Genomic DNA, 20,761 nt, shown 5'->3' with positions numbered 1-20,761 from the left:
TCAAAGTTACAAAGTAGAGTATCGAAAATGAATGTAACCTTACAGTCTTCTGTTTCCAACTGAGGTTCTAGATTGCTTTCATAGTCATAAAAGTACAATACAGAAAATGAAAGTGTCCTTATAAAACTAAGTACTTACATTTTCATTTACTATTAATGAATAGAATATATTCGGAACAGTTCAAATAATGCAGTGTGCTGTGCAAATATAACGATTTAACACTGGTCATATGAACGTGGAGCTAAAACAAATTTGAAAGCATAATTGGTGTTTTATGCCACAAAAGTTAATACAGCAAAGGAGCAAGGATTCAAGCTTTATTGCTTCAAAATCAGGTTTGTGGGTATAAAGGGGAAAGAAATACATTTTGGAATGTATGCAAAATTGTGTATATTTTTGTGCAAACAAGCAGCACTAGTTCCATGTTTATGACAACGGGACTGTACATGAGAACAGACATACGTTGAGACAATGAAGGTTCACTTTCTGCATTTATCTGTTTGGCATTAGTACACTTGAAAAGAACACAGGGCACTTTTTCAGTTTAAGCATGAGTATGAACAACACAAAATAACACTCTCACAAGTCACAACACATGATCATCACTAACTAATGCATGTCTTCTGATAAACATTAAACCAGGGGCCCTTTAATATTAGCACTATACATGTTTTTTGTGGTGCTAATTCACAAAGTGCATCGGGTGAATTGCGCATTTGATACATCACTGATTTTTTTCTGGTCAATTCTCTTTATGGCACGAATTGAGAAATTAATAAGAGAAATTAATTAGAATCTTTTTAATTCAGTGCATTGATATTAAAAAGGTCGTTTTTTGTAGGTATCTAAACAGCATATCAAGTGATTTGTTTCTTGCATATTATGGGTTAAAGTGATTACAGAGATGTACAGTAATTGCATTATACAAACATTGTACCAACCACAGTTGTGCACATCACAGTCATAAGCACATATATTGTGGTATAAGTTATAAATATTCCTGACATCACTTTTAAACATAACTCTGGACAAATATTGGTGATACTGGCCCACCATAGTGAGATTATTTTGTCTATTTGATGTGTAGATATATAAAATTTAATAGCAGTTTGGAATCGCATTACTTACATTCTTATACATGCCAATACTTTGAAGAGTTCCCTTTTTAATCAGCTGAGTGTTGAAAGAAGAACATTCAGATTCACACAGTAGAAACAAACGCTTCCCCTAATCTGTAGCAGTTTTTGAGTCAAAAGTGAAGACCAGCATAACCTAAATCTATATTGTTTAATTCTTAAAGGGACAGTTTCAATCAAAAACTACATTTCTGTCATAATTTACTCATCCTCGTGTTGTTACAAATTATCGTGACATTCTTCCATGGAGCACAAAAGGTTTTTTAATTATTGTGAACAGTCTCTTTCATATAATGAAAGTGGGAAAACAATCGAAAAAGTAGTCCATACAACTCATGCGTCATGACAGATTTGCATACAAATGAATGCCAATTAAAAAAGATCAAATTGAACATACATTGTTTCTCATCCTCTTCACTGAAACTGAAATCAATTACGAAAATGATGCATCAATGCCAACATCATTTACGCAATTTATTCGATTTGAGTTACAGCGATGATTTTCAATGAATAACAAATTTCGTTTCGTGCCTTTTATATTCCATGGAAAATTTTGAACAACATGAGGTAAAAAAAAAATAAAAAGACAGAATTCATATTTTTGGGTGAATTATTCCTTTGAATTGCAAAATCAATGCTTTTAGGTTTGCAAACCTCTATGATCAGGGTACAGAATCCCATTTCCTTCGGTTTTATTCTCCAAGGTGAGGGTGTCACGAGGCTACAACGACAACTTCAATGCAATATGAGGGTCCCATTTGGCACGAGGGCGGCAGCATTAAGGAATAAGTGCTATTGTAGATAACGGTATACTTTAAAACAGTGGTTCCCAGAGTCTGCCACCACAACGTGGCCATCAGAGGTGAGAGCCAATCCTTGCGGGCCATACAGAGGGTCTGCGGAGGTGTTGATGTAGGACAAGAAGGATCCACTGCTGTCAAACACCTGGAGTCCCACAGATGGATGATATAAAGATGTTAAATCTACTATTTTTTACCTGACATGACTAAAATATATGTGTGCTGCCAGTCATCACACTGTTCAACATTTACTTAATCTCACAAGTTAATGTGTTTACTTTGTTTAAACTAAAACTTTTTATTGGGGCTACCAATCACACATTTTTGTGAAATATTTTGAAATATTGAGTTGATCTAAGCCTGTGTTACCTGTATCCGGCTGTTGCCCCAGTCGGCCACTATAATATTGCCATTGGCATCTACCGCCACACCTGTCGGTGCATTAAACTGCCCATTTCCTTCGCCATTCGACCCAAACTTCAGTAGAAACTCCCCCTCTGGACTGAACACCTGCAATTTGATGACACAATCTGCATTAACACATCAGTATTTAAAAAGACTGAGGTTTTGAATGACTTTGAACAGGTATGAGTGAACTGTTTTTCAAAAAGTAACCACAATGGTGGCTAACAAGACAGCACATTTTAGGATTATGACTATTATAGGATAGGATAGGAAATTTTACCTTTACAGAATGATTATGAAAATCAGTCACAATGATTTCATTATTTTGATTCACTGCTGCAAAGTGGGGACCTATGAAAATGAAAGAAGAGTTGCACATTCAACTTTTGGTAAACTAAAGCCCTCATCCCACTAATCTACTCAATAATAGTCACTGTTGTTTTTGATGAAATCTCTCCTGTTCTTTTTTTGTCATTAAGTGTCCCATAAAAGTGCTTGGTTACACAATCAACATAACATTTGTGATATGTGGCTTTTCCTTTTGGTTGAAAAATTAGCTAGAGAAAACACTGTTTTAGATACTGTATGCGCTGAAGGCTGAAACAATTTGAGCAAGGACAAGGTCGTTAGATTAATGCCGCCTTCATGTGTTATCTACATTTTTCTAATTCTTTCTTCTGAAGTCGTAAGTATGACTGTGTTGTATTAAAGGGTTAGTTCACCCAAAAATGAAAATTCTGTCATTAATTACTCACCCTCATGTTGTTCCAAACCCGTAAGACTTTCGTTTATCTTTGGAACACAAATGAAGATCTTTTTGATGTAATCTGAGAGCTTTCTGTCCCTCTGTTGACAACTACGCAACTACCATCTTGACGCCTCAAAAAGTTCATTAAGAGATCGTAAAACTAATCCAAATTAATTGAGTGGTTTAGTCCAAAATTTTCTGAAGAATTGCTTTATATGATGAACAGATTGAATTTAGGCTTTTATTCACATATAAACATTCATCAACACACACATCAGTTGTGGTAAACGGAAGCTCAAGCATGTTTGCTTGATGTGTGAGAACCAATGAGGTTCATTCACGTGTGTTACGAGAGCAAGAGGTTTGTTCTCACGAGTCAAGCAGGTTCGGTTGAGCTTCTGTTTATGTTCGCTGATCAATGTTTAAATGTGAATAAAAGCCTAAAAATAAAATTTAATTTGTTCATCATTTGAAGTGATCTGAGTCTCTTCAGCTCAATTCATATGGATTAGTTTTATGATCTCTTTATGAACTTCCTGAAGCATCAAGGTGGTAGTTGCGTAGCTGTCAACGGAGGGACAGAAATCTCTCAGATTTCATCAAAAAGATCTTCATTTGTGTTCTGAAGATGACCGAAAGTCTTACGGGTTTGGAATAATGAGCAATTAATGACATAATTATCATTTTTGGTTGAACTAGGTTATCCCCTTAAAGTGCTGTTTTGTCCGAAAAAAATAAATAGGAATCATGGAAGATGCCAGGTTTATTCTTGCCTATTTCTTAGGGAAATCTTATTAAAGCTAAAATGTATAGCGGATTTTGAATAAAATGTAGCATCCAATTTGTTGGCAACCACATAAACATTACCTGCGCTATTGTATACATTCACCGTGTTATCTAGAATCTGGGATTTCTTTCAAATAAATGCCGTTTTCGCTGTATAAAATACATACAATGTGCATCAAATGGCTGTTTATATACATGATTGTAACAGCAAAAGAAAGTTGAACAAATTAAACTTAACAGTCACTACAGCAATGGTTATCTACTCAGCCATGTTTAAATTTATGTCCTGCCCAATTCGGAAACTTGGGTATCAAAATTAGTTTTGCGTTCAAGCCATTCATGCTCAATTTCTTACTAGGAAACTTCTATTTACAATAATTCGGATAGCATGTGAAGGCTGAATAAGTGCCAGTATGTAACCAAGGTAAGTACCTGCAAATTGCTTGTCACTGTTGCCTCGGTTTCCAAACTTGGAAACAAGTTTTCCATTGGGCTGGAAAATGAAGACGCAACAAGATTTATTGTCAACTACAATGATGTGGCCATTTCTATCAACCGATACACCCTTAGGACCCATGAGCTTCCCTGAGCCAATTTTAGTCTGAAAAAAGACACCGAGGACACGAGAGAGAGAGAGAGAGAGAGAGAGAGAGAGAGAGAGAGAGAGAGAGAGAGAGAGAGAGAGAGAGAGAGAGAAAAGTGTTAAAATTCAACCTGAAAGAATTTTCCTTTAAGTGTATTTATAAAAAACATGCCAATAGCAAATATTTCTCATACTAACAAGTATTTGGTACAAATCTATTTGCCATAAATTCTTAAAAGTTCAAATTTTCTTTAATAAAACTACTAATAAAAGCAGATGGAGATACCTTAAACTTGCCATCACTGGAGAAAATGCTGACCCATTTGTTATCATAGTCAGCAATGATGATGTCACCATTGGGGTGCACAGCGACACCAGTTGGCCGTTGAAGTTGTCCTGGTGATCGGCCCCTCACTCCGAAGCGACTCTTAAATTGTCCATCATTTGAAAATATCTACAAATGAAACAATTTACATCTTAAATTAAGCACTTGTTTTCTTAATTGTTTTATTAAATGAAAAGGACATTAAGCAACCCACAGAACGATGGTAAAAAAGAGTGAATTTAAACTGATTAGACAGGTGAGGTGTAGAACTGTATACCTGAACACACTGGTTGTTACTGTCTGCTATCAGGACCTTGCCAACAGAAGAAGCAGCAACTCCCTGCAGATTGGTGAACTCACCCTTATTTCTGCCTTTAGTTCCTATGAAAAAAATAAATAAACAGATAGACGGACAGATGGATGGATAAACAAACATTTTTCATTCAGAAATGAAACTTTCATTGATAAAATGTATTACAGAAACTTCCTATCTTAAGTCTAAAGTTAAGATAAGTTAATTTAGGATTTTGCACAAATTTGTATTACAGAAGCAAATCTTATGTTGATTTAGGATTCTTATCCTATCTTACAAAATCTCATCTTATCTGTAGTTAGGAAATCTTTAAGCCCTCCATCGAGTTCGGTAATCAACTCTCAGGTCTGTTACCAAGCAACCAACTACACGTAAACAGCTGCTGTGAAGTAAAACGGAAAAACTCAGATAATAGAAATAACTGAGATTAAAATGGAGATACAAAATAAGTGGTGCTTTTCATTAAGTAAAGTTTTGATAAGCTTGGTAGAAAAGGCAAAGCCTAATCCTTTTATTTCATAGGAGTCTGTAATTATTTGTCAGTGTTTTGTTGTCAAAGTGCAGCACATCATTTGGGTGTTCACAAAGTCTTTCCACCATCAAACATCGCTGTTCTTCATCTTGTATCATTAAAAAATGTGACGACATTCTTAGACAGGGCTATTATGAGATTTTTATAGTTGGCTTTCAAATCATTTTTACACCAGTGGACACCAGTGGGGTTAGGATGCCTCTGTAATACCATTTTCCTATCTGTAGTTAAGAAATGTCATTTTGTAATAGCTTTTGTCCTAAATGAGGTCCTAACTGAAATTGTCATGGTTACCAAACAGATAAAATAGGATTATAAAGTTAGGATCTTTCTGTAATGCGCCCCCAGGATAATATAAATGCTGGATTATTGTATTTTTGTGGACAATCATTCAAAAGTGATGATTCATTGTTATTGTCTATCATCTGCCAATATTGGATATTTAATTGTTTATTAAGAGTAGCCTATAGATTTATATATATTTCGTATAGATTTATAATATCGACCAATATTGGACACACACTAATCATTAGATCCACAAAACACCTGGAAATTTAAAAGCTCTTGCACTTTAACAAATAGATACTTTTCTCAATAAAAGTAATTTTATTTATTAAAAGCAATCCCCTTTTATAGTGACCTGACTGTAGTAGTGTTAATTTCTTATGCAATCTGTTAGGACAGGATTTAGACAAAAGGAATGTGAGCTCATTATACCGATTCGGAACATGAGGTCATCTTCAATTGGGTTTTCTTTCCGTTTGCCGGTGCTGTACATGCTGGCCGGGCGCTTGATGGCACGCTGTTTCACATGGCTGCTTCCTGGAGATTTGAGGCGTTTCTTGCCTGCGTCTGCAGTCAGGGAGATCTCTGTCATTTTGTTGGCACGTATGCTGAATGGGCTGCCTTTAATATGCTGATCATAGAGCTTCAGCGAGAGCGTGAAGCGGCCCTCACACGGGGCCATGTATACAAACTCATAAGTGCCATTTTTATGATCCGTGACTTCACCTTCCCCCACTATGGTGCCATCAGAGGCAGAAAGATTAGCTATGAGCAGAGCATTTCCTGTCCGGCACAGTCCGCCGTCTCTGTCTTTTGTTGTTATGGTCACAGAGGTTTGCTGTCCCACGATGCAGTGCCTCAGGCCTTCACCGGTGGCAACAGTTTCTGCGGCTACAGCATTGGTGGTTACTATAGCACCAAGGTTGTGGATGGATTTGCGAAGACCGTCGGTCTCCACCAAGAAGTCCAGCTGGTTGTTCTCTTCAGGCTGAAGTGGGAGCTCCTGATTGGCCAGCTCGTCAAGACGCTCACTCATCTGCTTCTTGACCAATAGGACCTCAGCTTCCGAGCCATGATTAAGAGCCTGCTCAGTGAAACTGCAGCTGCTGCATATGCCCTCCTGCCCCTGCAGCAATGACTCCAGCTGAGCTTGCAACACCTGCAATGACATACAAATTATATTTCAGTTATGACAACTCTCAGAGTGGAAAAATTTCAACCAGCATTTATTGACATGGGCATTAAATATACATAGGTTTGATTTTGGCGGACAAGATCTGCTACGCTGCTGCTGAGCAAATACAATCATTTGTTCAGCTTAGTCAAAAATAACAAACAAAGGAAAGGCGGCTGCAAAAAATGGTAGAACCCCAGTAGCATATCTCTACAGGTGGTGCTGGGGAGGAGGAGGGATAACAGAAGTATTCATATCGCGCAGCGTGCCGATCGCAGGCTAGGGTGCGATATGGTAACGTGGATTTGGAAGTACTTCTGATTGGCTGGTGCCGCGCCATTGAAAGAACCAATCGGTGTTCGGGCATACAATAACACTCATTTAATGGCCCAACGCTACAAATAAGTGTTCCTGAATCCAACTGAGCCTAAAAGGTTTGTTCACAATGGCATAAATATTTAGATCTGCAGCCACACAGACATAGCAGCACAAACAGATGATGATACACATATAAACTGCATATACAGTGGGGTCCAAAAGTCTGTGTTTTTAGATTTAGAAAATGTAAAAGAAAGACATTAAATGAGAGAAAATATTTAATATTTTGCATTATTTCTAAATCACCAATCAAATACAATAATTGTGTGATCCTCTTAACTTAATTTGAACAGAAGACCGGATGTTTTTGCTTCCATTAAAGCACAATATGCTCTCTTGAACATTGGCAAATCATGCAGGACAACATGATCATAAGGTTTTGTACTTAGGCTGTGTAAGATCAAGTACATGCTGTCAATTAAACTACTAAAAACCAAACCATTTTCACATGTGGAGCCCAGTGTCTGTGTAAACAAACAAATGCTACAGTAGCAGTTAATAAGTGCTAAAAGCATATACTGGACAACATAAGTCACCTCTAATGAACATCAATTCCTGAGATGTACAAGTGCTAATCATTTACCGAATCTGGTACTTATATAATGAATATCATGGTCTGATGAATTAGTTAGCATAGCATGACAAGGACCAAATGTACTCAACAGTGACAGATCCATGCTTTGATAAAGCCACCCTGTTCAGTCATTTCAAATACAACAAATATCAAATGAGGAAAAACTTGACACAGTTTGATCCTAAAACTAAACTAAACTCCATAACAAACTCAATTCAGAATCCTACCTCACCTCAACTTGTTTATCACAGTCCTCTTCCATTACAATGCCCCAAACTATCTGTGCCTGTTAGCTACTAGCTGTGCTGACTTTGTTTACTTTGTGTTTAAAGGCTGACTCTGTAGTTGGTCTGGTTCTTCCAGATGAATCATTCCCATGTGACGCACTGCCAGATGCCAGGACTGATGTCAGACCCACACACAGAAGCATGTGCTACAGAGTTATTAATTTGTTTAATCATTCACCACAGCAAAACAGTGCGACTGATATGGGAGGAGACAAGATTTAGCATGCATGCAAATAAACATTGCAAGGAATAAACAAGTCTACTCTACTTTGCAGCTTATTTGGGTCGAGAACTGCCCTTTGAATAAGAAAGAGGCAGGCATGTAAAATAGTCAACCAGAAATCACTAGTTTTTATTTGACATTTATTTGACATTGGTCCATGGCGATATGTAATAGATACAGTAGGTGCGATCTGTGGCTCTGCCTTCTTTGACGTGGATATCTTCTCCAGTTCATTTCTTCTGTTTAGTCAGTTGAGGTCGGACACGAGTATAACATGAACACGCTGGAGAGCTGCTTTAGAAATTAAAGTTGTGATTCTAACTGAAAGTGTCACTGACACGTTTCTTTTTTCATGGTTAATACTGTAGAGCTGCTTGCTTTAAAGCACTCTATTGTATAAAGTGGTATATAAATAAATGTGAAATGACTTCACTGGAGTGCTGAATTATAAAGCTGGTGCAAACATACTGTATCTACAAGATCAGATGTCTTTACTGTTTTCTCACTGCTGTCATTTTTGTTGTGTTTATTTTGTTATTGAGAGGAAAGTGTGCATATTTATCTAAACGCTGCATCGGGATGTTTGCTAACAGTATAGCGCTGCTCAGGTATTTCAAACTTCTTTTTACCTCTAAGCGAAGAACGGAAAGAAATTTGCCATAAGTATATCGGGCCTTTAAGGATATTTTAACAAAAACTTAAAATAATACAAAATGTTGCAAAGATTTGATGGTAAGAACACGCTAAACAGCTAATTACTTACCAATGATAACATTTTAAAAATGATAGCCTCTAGATAAGTGTACTAGCCTTCTGTTTGAGTCCGTAGTTGACCTCCAGCTCCATCAGCAGAACACTCTTCCGTACATTGAGGGTCTTCTGAAGTTCCTCAAAAGTAGCATGAATCACTTCTTCTATTGAACTCTTCTGATTGCTCAGCTGCTGCAAAATCTCAGACAGAACCTCCAGCGCAGAGTCAATTTCTGGCAGTCTAAGGAAAAGAAGAACAAGTTACTCATTTTATCTCTTTTTATGTTACTTTTACTACAATTTTTTATACACTACTAGTCAAATGTTTGGACAAATCTACTCGTTCTTTGTTTTTTGTTTTTATTACTATTATTTTCCACATTTTAGAATTATAGTAACGTCGTTTAACCTATTTTTTTGTTTTTTTTGTTCCATCAGTGGTTTTCAATCCTGATCCTGGGGACCCACCGCTCTAAACATATTGTATGTGTCCCTTATTTAACACCTATACATACAGTACACTGCCGTTCAAAAGTTTGGGATCGGTTTTATAAATGTTTTTAAAAAAAGTCTCTTATGCACACGAAGACTGCATTTATTGATAAAAAATACAACAACAAAAAACAGTAATATTGTGAAATATTACTACAATATAAAATAACTGTTTTCTATTTGAATATATTATAAAATGTAATTCATTCCTGTAATCTCGAAGCTGAATTTTCAGCATTAATACTCCAATCTTCAGTGTCACATGATCCTTCAGAATCAATCTAATCTGATTTGGTGCTCAAGAATCATTTAGACTTATTATCAATGTTGAAAACTTGAAAAATGTAAGTTCTGTAACATGATACCTTACTGTTCAAAAGTTTGGGGTCAGTAAGATTTTTCTTTGTGGAAAGAAATTATTACTTCAGCACTGATGCATTAAATTGGTCAAAAAAGTGACAGTAAAGACATATACAATGTTACAAAAGATTCTATTTCAAATAAATGCTGTTCTTTTGAACTTTCTATTCATCAAATAATCTTGAATTTTTTATAAATGTTTTGTATTATACACATGTACTTTATATAATCTAATAAAACAGGCCTCCCTGGGTGACTTATTTGGTGTAATGGGTGAAATTCACAGTACATTTCAGGTGTTCACATTAATTTGCTTGTCTTCATATTGCGAAACGAGCCTTATTTTTAATACGACATTTTACTTAAACAGAAAACAATGTAACTAAAAATTCTGCAGCAATGTGTACGTAAGCGTATGTTACATGCCTGTTTTTGACGGCGTCCAGCTGCTCCTGTAGCGAGGCTTTGTGCTGTTCTAAAACATCCTTAAGCGGGACGGTGGCGTGTTCTGCGTGTTCGCCGCTTGTACACTCCTCACACATGGCTGTCTCGCATGGTGGACAGTAGAACTCCATTACCTGATGAAAAGAGAGGGAGAAGCATCCCTGCTGGTGACAAGCCAAAGACAACTTTTCACGTTATGTTTGCATATACTCCCATTGCAAAAACCTTAAGGAATTTCACATACAAAAATGAACAGAATGCAACTTGCCAGGAGGAAAATACTTCTAACATACCATACAGTCGGGCTTTTGTACAATAGAGATTTAGTTATCCTGTACTGCTGTGTAAGTCTTACGTTTCCTCCATGATTGGGACAGGAGAGTGGTTGTCCAGTGGCCACTCCATTGATAGCGTCTGTGCAGTCCTCACTGAGGTTAATGTCTGGGCTCCTCTTTAGCACCTCCATCAGGTTGGTGATGAAGAAATTACTCTGAAGTGCCGCCACACCTTTCTCCGGCAGGATGGAGGTCTGACGGCACACGGGGCAAGACAGAGTCAGACTGTGGGCGGGAATGTAGTTCTGCAGACACCTGGAGCAATAGGAACAGGTTATTGAAATGACAACCTATGTGGTAATAACTGGCTCTCACTAGAAAGACATATTCATATTGTTTTTTAGATAAAACTAATCATTGGGCATCTTGTGGGCACCCTGTATAGATTCATGTGGAGTGCTATTCTGGAATAAAACGGCAAACATCTGGTTAACACTCATGTTTCCTGTGAAATATAAGGGAAGTATATAACACTGATGCCGTGTACTGTACCTTTCCCTTCCCTTTCCCTGTTGTGTGTTGCTTCACGGGATATGGAAATGAAGCCTCATGAAGCTCTGAAGCTTTTCCCTGATGAAACCAGGACTTTTTTTTTTAAAGCCTTTGAGTATTGACAACAGCCCCATCTGCTGGTTTGTAAATTTACAACAGCCATAAAGCCAGGAAATATAATGCATATTGTATCAATTTGAAAAGTTATTAGACATAGGACATTCTAGTTTTTAAAGCAGATGTAATTTCTTACATAAGTATATAAGCATTTGTAAGAATTATCACTGCTTCACTTAAACACCAAAACCAAACGGCTTAGAAAACTTTAAAAGTACACTACACTCCTCACAGTTAAGACTCGGATTAAAGTTCTGACATGGAAATCGATTGAACAGAAAATGAGGCTTTGTTTGTCATCCCTCACGTGATTATCTGAAAAGAATAGAAGCCATAATACAGGGCTTCATTGTAAATTGTGCTGCATACTCAATACATGCATTGGCACCCCGGTGCCATATATTACATCACTAGTTGCTTCTATTATTTTTGTTAAATGCAAAAAGCTAGTATAGAAGAGGGACTTCCTCAAATTTCAAAAATCATTTCCTCTCTCAGTTTTATTATTCCTCTATGATCCTAGACGGAACTGTGTCCAGTCAAAACTTTATAGCATCTATGAATTAGTAATATGGCCAAATCTAATATTTTGTTTCACACTTGTGCATTTATGCATGTACAAATGTGTCAGTGTTTCTATTCATGTTCACACAGCATCTATTAAACAAGCATCAGGTTCCCTGCACGTCTCCTTAAGACAAAAGTGTTGACGTATTTTGCAGGCGCCCACTTATACTCTGCTGATGACATCATAGACTTTGACTTTGACCACTGACTTTCATCGTATGGACATTTTCTGTGATTCTTAAAAACAAATGTAATTTTTTTTAATGAAATATCCCTTTAAGTTGTACTCTGTATTACAAAGCCTTCTAATGACTAAAATTACCTTTACAGAACTAAGAATGGGAAATAAAAAATAATGTAATTTACACTTTACAAAACAAATAGCTGTAAAATAACCAAATTAAGCAATATAACGGAATATCAGAAATGAAGTACCTTTCACAGAAGGTGTGGAGGCAGGGTAGGACCTTGGGATTGTTGTAGCGATCCAGACAGATACTGCAAATCAGGAACTGTTTGTTGATCTGACGTACCACAGGACTTGGGAGGGTAGAAGCTTCAGTGGCCATCCTAACACTCTATCAAAGGCCTCCCACACGTCTTCAGCCCGAGCCCTGGGGAGAGGTTAAAGGAGTTCAAATAAATAAATGAAAAAATAACAGATGAGCTATTTTTCCTGGAAAGTGCCACATGATGTAGCTGTTTCTTTTTTCTGTGAAAACGTACTGTATTAATGAACACAAATAAGGTGCTAGGTGCAGAGGATCTCACGTCACAACACTAGAATTCCAGTTCTCAAGAAATCTTAAGCTTTCACCATTACAAGGTGGAGTAGTACGCCATGCCTATAAAACCATGCCTTGCAGCTGGTTTGCGTCTGTAAGCTCCGTATAGCTTTCTGTTTTGAATCTCTATTTCCTATCATTCCTTTTTGTTTATATTGCTAAATATAACTTACTCATCAACATATATTAGATTTAGTCTAATATTGCCTATCACATTAATCTGACTTCGCTAGCTTTTATCTAAATCGTTATCGCTAGTACAACACGCTAGTATCTCGCTAGCCTGTTAACCTGCCATCCGTGCTTGCCGCCTTTTTTCTCTCACGCTTTTTACGAGTCTATCAAACAACTGTGGTAAGTTGGATCAGTCAACAAACACGGTGAGTAATGTCTTCTCCTGTTATTGTCACTTGCACTTCGTGTCACGTATAGCATAGCCTTCTCTGTCAGCACAGAGGACTTTTCATGTGATAAATGCAGGGAGATAGTCAGGCTGACGGAGAAGATTTCAGAACTAGAGACACACATCCAACCTTTAATCGAGAATAGTAAGAATGCAAGGGCTATAGATACTGCTTTGGATGCGACTAGCTTAGTGAACTCTGTACATTGTTCGGTTCCGGCTATAGAGCCCGTGCAGCAGGGCAACTGGGTGACCGTGAGACGCTGTAGTCATGGGACAAAACACCGCTCTTCCGTTCCGATTACAACATCAAACAGATTCTCCCCACTCAGTGAAACACCCACTGAGAATCCTGTTGAATGTGCCCTAGTCATTGGCGATTCTATTACACGGAACGTGAAAATAGAGACACCAACCACCATAGTCACATATTGGTCGGGAGCCAGAGGGCCTGACATCAAAGCAAATTTAAAAGTTCTGGCTAATGCTAATCGTAAATTCTCTAAGATTATTATTCACGTTGGCACTAATGATGTTCGACTTCGCCAGTCGGAGTTCACTAAAATTAACGTTAAAGAGGTATATGAACTCGCAAGTACGATATCAGGCACTGTAATTTGCTCTGGCCCCCTTCCTGTTCGACGGAGTGATGAGATACTTAGTAGACTGTCCTCACTCAATGACTAGCTGTCTAAGTGGTGTCCGCAAAATAATATAGAATTCATAGACAATTGGAGACGTTTTTGGGGCAGACCTGACCTGTTGAAAAGAGATGGTATTCATCCCTCCTGGATGGTGCTGCTCTTCTCTCTAGTAATATGCCACATAGTATTAGAGCTCAAAGATGAATTGGGGCTCAGGTCAGGAAGCAGACAGACTGGCTAAACCGACCATAGCTGTCTCACGTCACTGAGGTCAGATAAATCCCATCACATAGAGACTCTTTCACCTAGATATCATCAGAGACTGTGTCTGTTCCCCGAATTAGGAAATACAAAAAACTCCCAAACCCATTTAAGGGTAACAATTTTATTGATGTTCAACAAATAAAAAACAGATATAATATAAATGAACAAATGATAAAGCTTGGGTTGCTGAATATTTGATCCCTTACTTCAAAAGCACTTATTGTTAATGATATGATCACAGATTATCACCTAGATGTGCTGTGTTTGACAGAAACCTGGCTAAAACCAGACGATTAAATTACTTTTAGTCCACCCCCCCAAGATTATTGTTATAAACATGAGCCTCGTCTGAAAGACAAAGGGGGAGGTGTTGCTGTAATTTATAATAATCTCTTCAGAATTACTGAGAATTGTTTTGACTATAATTCTTGTTCATAAGTGTTGGTGCTTAATGTAACACTATCTAATGTAAATATAAATAACGTTTGAGATTTGTGCTGGCTACTATATACAGGCCACCGGGACACCAGACAGACTTTATCAAAGAATTTGCTAATTTTCTATCAGAGTTAGTACTGGCTGCAGATAAAGTCCTAATTGTTGGTGATTTTAATATACATGTAGATAATGAAAAAGAAAGATGCATTGGGAATGGCATTTAAAGACATTCTGAACTCTATTGGAGTTATACAACACGTGTCAGGACTTACTCATTGCCATAATCATACTCTATATCTAATATTATCACATGAAATCAATGTAGATGCCGTTGAAATTCTGCAGCAGAGTGATGACATCTCAGATCAGTATCTAGTCTTGTGTATACTTCATTTAGCCAAGGCTTCAAAGCCGACTCCATGTTACAAATAATGTTAGACCTATCACTTCTGCTACTAAAGATTGCTTTATTAATAACATTCCTGATCAGTTTCATCTCCTCAGCATCCCAGATAGCTTGGAACTCGATATTGCGACGGAAACTTTTAACTCTCTCTTTTCCAGCACTTTACACACAGTTGCTCCTTTGCGCTTAAAGAAGATTAAAGAAAATAGTCCAACGCCGTGGTACAATGAGCACATTCAGGCCCTTAAGAGAGGAGCCAGAAAAATGGATTGCAACTGGAAGAAAACAAAACTAGAGTTTTTAGCATTTCTTTATTCATTTTTTTTTAGCAAAGAGAGTACGATTGCGTACAGAGAGGCCTTAAAAACTGCTAGATCTGGTTAATTTTTCGACCCTACAAGAAGAAAATAAACAAAACCCTAGGTATTTATTTGAAACAGTGGCTAAATTAACGAAAAATAAAGCTTCAACCCCAGACGTTTCCAAGCAGCACTTGCAGTAATGACTATGAACTTCTTCACTTATAAGATTGATAATATCAGGGAGAAAATTATAACTATGCAACCGTCTACTACAGTATCGCATCAGACAGTGCATTGAGTCCCTGAGGAAAATTTGATTCATTCATTGCTATAGAAGAGGAAGAATACACTAAACTCGTTAAATCATCTAAATTGACAACATGTATGTTAGACCTTCTCTTATCATCTGATCGTGGTTGTATCTCTCTATTAGTGTTACTCGATCTTAGTGCTGCATTTGATACTACTGACCACAACATTCTTTTAAATAGACTCGAAAACTATGTTGGTATTAGGGGAACTGCATTAGCATGGTTTAAATCATACTTATCAGTATCAGTTATCAGTTTGTAGCAGTAAATGAAAAGATGTCTTATCGATCACAAGTTCAGTATGGAGTAGCACAAGGCTCAGTACTAGGACCATTGCTGTTCAGATATCATTAGGAAGCATGGCATTAGTTTTCACTGTTATGCTGATGATACTCAGCTCTATATTTCTTCATGCCCTAACAAAACTTACCAATTCACAAAATTAACGGAATGCATAGCTGATATAAAAAAACTGGATGACTATTAATTTCCTACTACTTAACTCTGAAAAAACAGAGATTCTAATTATTGGACAAAACATTTCGTCACGTAATAACCTAGAATACTGCCTAACACTTGATGGCTGTTCTGTCAAACCTTTGTCGTCGGTTAGGAAGGTGTGCTTTTTGATACCAATCTTTCATTTGAAAGTCACGTTTCTAGTATCTGTAAAACCGCATTCTTTCATCTTAAAAATATATCTAAATTACGTCATATGCTCTCATTGACAAATGCGGAACAATTAGTTCATGCGTTCATGACATCAAGGCTAGATTATTGTAATGCTCTTATGGGTGGTTGCACTGCACGCTTAAAGGGGTGATGAACTGAGAAATAAAATTTTCCTTGAGCTTTTGACATATAAGAGGTCATCATATTATAAGAATATCCTGTAAGTTTCAGAACTGAAAACGTCCTTGTTAGTCCAATAAAAGCTTTTATTGACACCAGGCTCAGCAAATGACTCGTTTTTCAAAGTGGGGAACTATGACGACAAAGAGGATAAAAGAAGATCAACGCCTACTTCAACACGGCCGGTTTAGCCCCGCCCACCGATTCGCGCATTACACGCATAGCTAAATAACATAGGCCTACCTCGTGATGACAAACCGGATTGAGCTACCGAGCAATAAACATGCCGTTTACAATATTGTGCAGTGCCTGGTTGTGGAAGAAGACAGTCGCTGCATAAGCTTCCTCTGGATTCCAACAGGAATGCATGGTTAAACTTTATTTTTAATGACGTTCCAGCTGATGTGGGTAAAACATTGTCCGTTTGTTCGCTTCATTTCACTGAGGATTGTTTTGTGACACAGGTCGAGACTGGATTTGCAGACCGATTAAGATTAAAAAACGGTGCTGTGCCTTCTATATTGGATCCAACAGGAATGGTGCAACACACTTATGTGAGTAAAATTTTTATTTAAAATAAAAATAGGCTAATAGGCTGATAGGCTAGTATTGCATTGTTACAGATCGTTTGATATCTAATAATTATGTGTACGTGTCTAATCAGTCACAGAAGAGTCCAACTATGAAGGATATAGCTTGTCAAACAGAATTTAATTTAACATCACAGGGCACTGACGAGTGAGTTGAAACTCATTATAATATGCAAAACTGTTATCCACTCACAGCAGTGGGCGTTTACTTCCAAGTCTTCAATGCGACACGCCCATAAAAACCGAGCGTTTTTGAGCCTATTACTTATTCATTTTGATGTTTTTGAATGTAAAAACCAAGCGAACGTCATAAGTTGACCTCAGACAACAATTAAAAAAAAATTTAAAAAGCCAGTTCATGACCCCTTTAATAAATAAACTACAGCTGGTCCAAAATGCAGCAGCTAGAGTTCTTACCAGGACCAGGAAGTATGACCATATTAGCCCGGTTCTATCAAGACTACATTGGCTCCCTATTAAACATAGTATAAATTAAAAAAAAATGCTGATTACTTACAAACCACTAAATGGTTTAGCTCCCCAGTACTTGAGCGAGCTCTTAACGCGTTATAGCAGGGTTTCTCAAACTCGGTCCTGGAGGGCCACTGTCCTGCACAGATCTGATGAAGGACCTGCGCCTGGACACGACGACAACGCAGTCCTGAAGTGTCAACTAGTCTCTCCCCTGTGAAGGCCCCCTTCTCCTTCCCTTAACCTCTGTACAGATAAAACGTTGTCAAAATAGTTCCGGTTCACATGGCTACTCGGAAGCGATAAATGTATTATACATTTTTAAGATCAGACAAGTAATTTGTTTAGGTCAATTTGTAAAGAAAGACAACACGCCTGCGCACATATATATTCAAACTCGCATACCTATTGACTAAACACGTAATACGCATGTGCACGTCGTCAGCGTTTTCACAGGTTTGCGTTTTCAAAGCTTGCGCAGAAATAAAAAAAAAAAATATATATATTTATTATATATTTATTATATATATTTTTTTTTTTTTTCTTCAAGGCTTGCACCTTGGAACCTATTTCAAAGTTTGCGTTCTCGTGCCACCAGGCACTGTTGTTGTGTGAATGAGCGGGCTGGAGCTCGTTAAGGGTTTTCTGTTAGAACGGTGTTGTGTAAGCGGCCCCTAAGTTAATAACTAGTGATCTTTGCAACGGAAGTAAGTCGATCAAAACTAACTTTAGCTGGACAATAACTTTATTCTTTATTCAAAACAATCTCTGTTACTTTAATTTCCTATTATCACTGTAAAGCTGTTTTGAAACAGTCCATATTGTTAAAAGCGCTATATAAATGAAGGTGATTTGACTTGACTTGACTTGACTAGTAATTAAAGCGTGCTGTCATAACTTATTTTCAGTGGACAAATGGATCAAATGAATAATTAAAAGGGTAAAACATGAGCCATGACTGACAGTGGACAGTGACCTGATCTGAGTGCAATGTCACAGCTACAGCACAATATTAAATATTAAATGTTTACTGGTTAACTCTGGATATGTGGTACTGCAGCACTGCATTATAGGCTCCTTATGATCAATTGTGTTTTTTACTTTTTTGTGTGTGCTAATTTGGATTAAAAATAAATAAATGTGAAGTTTTCATATATGTTCGAAATGTAATAAGACATACTGATTCACACACAAGATTAGGGATACGCCAATTTTTTAATTCTGACCGATATGATAATAAGCTAATAATTATTTCCATGCTATGGCTGATAGTATAGTAAATTCTACACTAATTTGTGTAGTAAGTAATTAGTAAAGAAGTTTGTAAATAAACAAGACAATTAATAAAAATAATAATTAAAAATAAATTAAAATTAAATTAAAAAGTAATTTTTGCCATTGCAACTTTAAAATGTACAGTATGAAAAATGAAGGCCTATTAATTTTAAGATTTGCTAAAAATGTAATTTGTTATTAAATGTGTTAATAAATTATTAAGTGCTAAATAGGGGGTTGCATGAGCTAAATCCGAGAAGAAAGATGCGTGACGCAGTTAATGTACACCCTGGTATGAGTGGTAGTGTGTCAAACTTTTACAAATTACTGCTAGAAAATGTGGACAATAACACAGAGAAAATAAAAAATAACTGGGAGGAGGAAATTGGTTTTAACATTCATGAAAACTCATGTGGGATGAGTGCTTGAGAATGAATGCTAGACGCCATTTTATTCAGTTCAAGGTAATTCATAGGCTTCATTAAGTCAAAACTTCATAAAATGTATGTGTAAAATGCACACGGAAAATTCTTACAGGTGGACTGAACAAACTTTGTTTATTATTGTTATTTATTTATTTATTTATTTTTTGCTTCACATCTCCTTTAATTTAACTGTCTGATAAGTTGTTGCCGTTCACCAGGATAAAATATTGTGTATGTTCACTCTTTGCCCATGTACAAAATGTTTTTGTTTGTAGAGCACTTGAAGAAACCTTCTACAATCATTGCAATAGTGTGGGGGGAGGGGGGTGGATGTTCTAATTTAAAAGCTGTAAGTACCTAGCTCAAAGTAGCATGTACAATGGTACTGCTTAGAAAGTATATTTAGTTATATTCATGTATAGTTACTGTTTTGGTGGCATTGTGCGTGTGTGTTGTCTTTAAGAAAATTAAAATAAAGGAATAAAAAAAAAAAAAGATGTGTGACGCAGAATGAACTGTTAATCAACACAGAGCGAAAGCATATACAACTAAAATTGACTGACTGAGGTGGCACAGAATAGCCAAAGAGCCAAGGCGACATTGAAGGCCTGGAGGGCCACGGTGGAACACAGGCGCACGTGACCGAGGTGGAGAAGCGGGCTTAGCAGACCAGGGTGGGAGTGAGGACACTGGAGGAACCAGAGTGAAGGAGGAGCCCGGCGAAGCCAGAGGGTTGATGGAGATCCGGACGTCTGAAGCAGAGCCAGAGTGATGACAGACAAAGGTGGAGCCAAAGGGAAGAGGGAGCCCTGCAAAGCCTGAAGGATGACAGACCATGGTGGAGCCGAGGAAGCATTGAGCAAAGGAGGGCCAAGGTGGAGTCCGGGGCTAGTGACGACTTGGAACCGGGCTTATCCAGCGACGACTTAGATGACTTGGAACTGGGCTTAACCAGCGAAGACTTGGAACTGGGCTTAACCAGCGAAGGTTTGGACAACATTAGACTTATCCAGTGATGACTTAGACTTGGTGTTTGATGACAAAGACGACTTGGAACTGGGCTTAGCCAATGATGACTTGGAACTGGGCTTAACCAGCGCCGACTTGGAACCAGGCTTATCCAGCGCCGACTTGGAACCAGGCTTATCCAGCGCCGACTTGGACCCGGTCTTATCCAGCGATGACTTAGACAACTTGGAACTGGACTTAACCAGTAAAGACTTGGAACTGGGCTTAACCAACGCCGACTTGGAACCGGGCTTATCCAGCGATGACTTAGATGACATGGAACTGGGCTTAATCGGTAAAGACTTGGAACTGGGCTTAACCAACGCCGACTTGGAACCGGGCTTATCCAGCGACAACTTAGATGACTTGGAACTGGGCTTAATTAGCGATGACTTAGTTAATATGGAACTGGGCTTATCCAGTGATGACTTGAAACTGGGCTTATCCAGTTTCACATAGTGAACCTATGTTCTGACGTACA

The 20,761-nt window shown here is 37.6% G+C and overlaps 1 protein-coding gene across 2 annotated transcripts in view; it reads right to left on the bottom strand.

Annotated features, from left to right (window-relative positions):
- Positions 1–300: 300 nt before the first annotated feature.
- The window catches only part of trim2a (tripartite motif containing 2a), a 38,047-nt gene continuing 17,586 nt past the window's right edge, over positions 301–20,761 (bottom strand). For both annotated transcript variants that reach the window (XM_079858342.1, XM_079858341.1), the window contains exons 2-12: positions 12,542–12,720; positions 10,951–11,185; positions 10,578–10,729; positions 9,360–9,540; positions 6,346–7,072; positions 5,061–5,164; positions 4,745–4,912; positions 4,308–4,476; positions 2,622–2,692; positions 2,306–2,446; positions 301–2,081 (exon numbers count right to left, since the gene is read on the bottom strand). In XM_079858342.1, the coding sequence (XP_079714468.1) occupies positions 1,929–2,081; positions 2,306–2,446; positions 2,622–2,692; positions 4,308–4,476; positions 4,745–4,912; positions 5,061–5,164; positions 6,346–7,072; positions 9,360–9,540; positions 10,578–10,729; positions 10,951–11,185; positions 12,542–12,675 (2,235 nt within the window). In that variant the 5' untranslated portion in view covers positions 12,676–12,720 and the 3' untranslated portion in view covers positions 301–1,928. The remainder of the gene's footprint in view (positions 2,082–2,305; positions 2,447–2,621; positions 2,693–4,307; positions 4,477–4,744; positions 4,913–5,060; positions 5,165–6,345; positions 7,073–9,359; positions 9,541–10,577; positions 10,730–10,950; positions 11,186–12,541; positions 12,721–20,761) is intronic.

This window comes from Squalius cephalus, assembly GCF_949319135.1.
Source record: "Squalius cephalus genome assembly, chromosome: 2".
NCBI classification, from domain to species: Eukaryota; Metazoa; Chordata; class Actinopteri; order Cypriniformes; family Leuciscidae; genus Squalius; species Squalius cephalus.
This window is presented reverse-complemented; position numbering and strand designations above follow the sequence as displayed.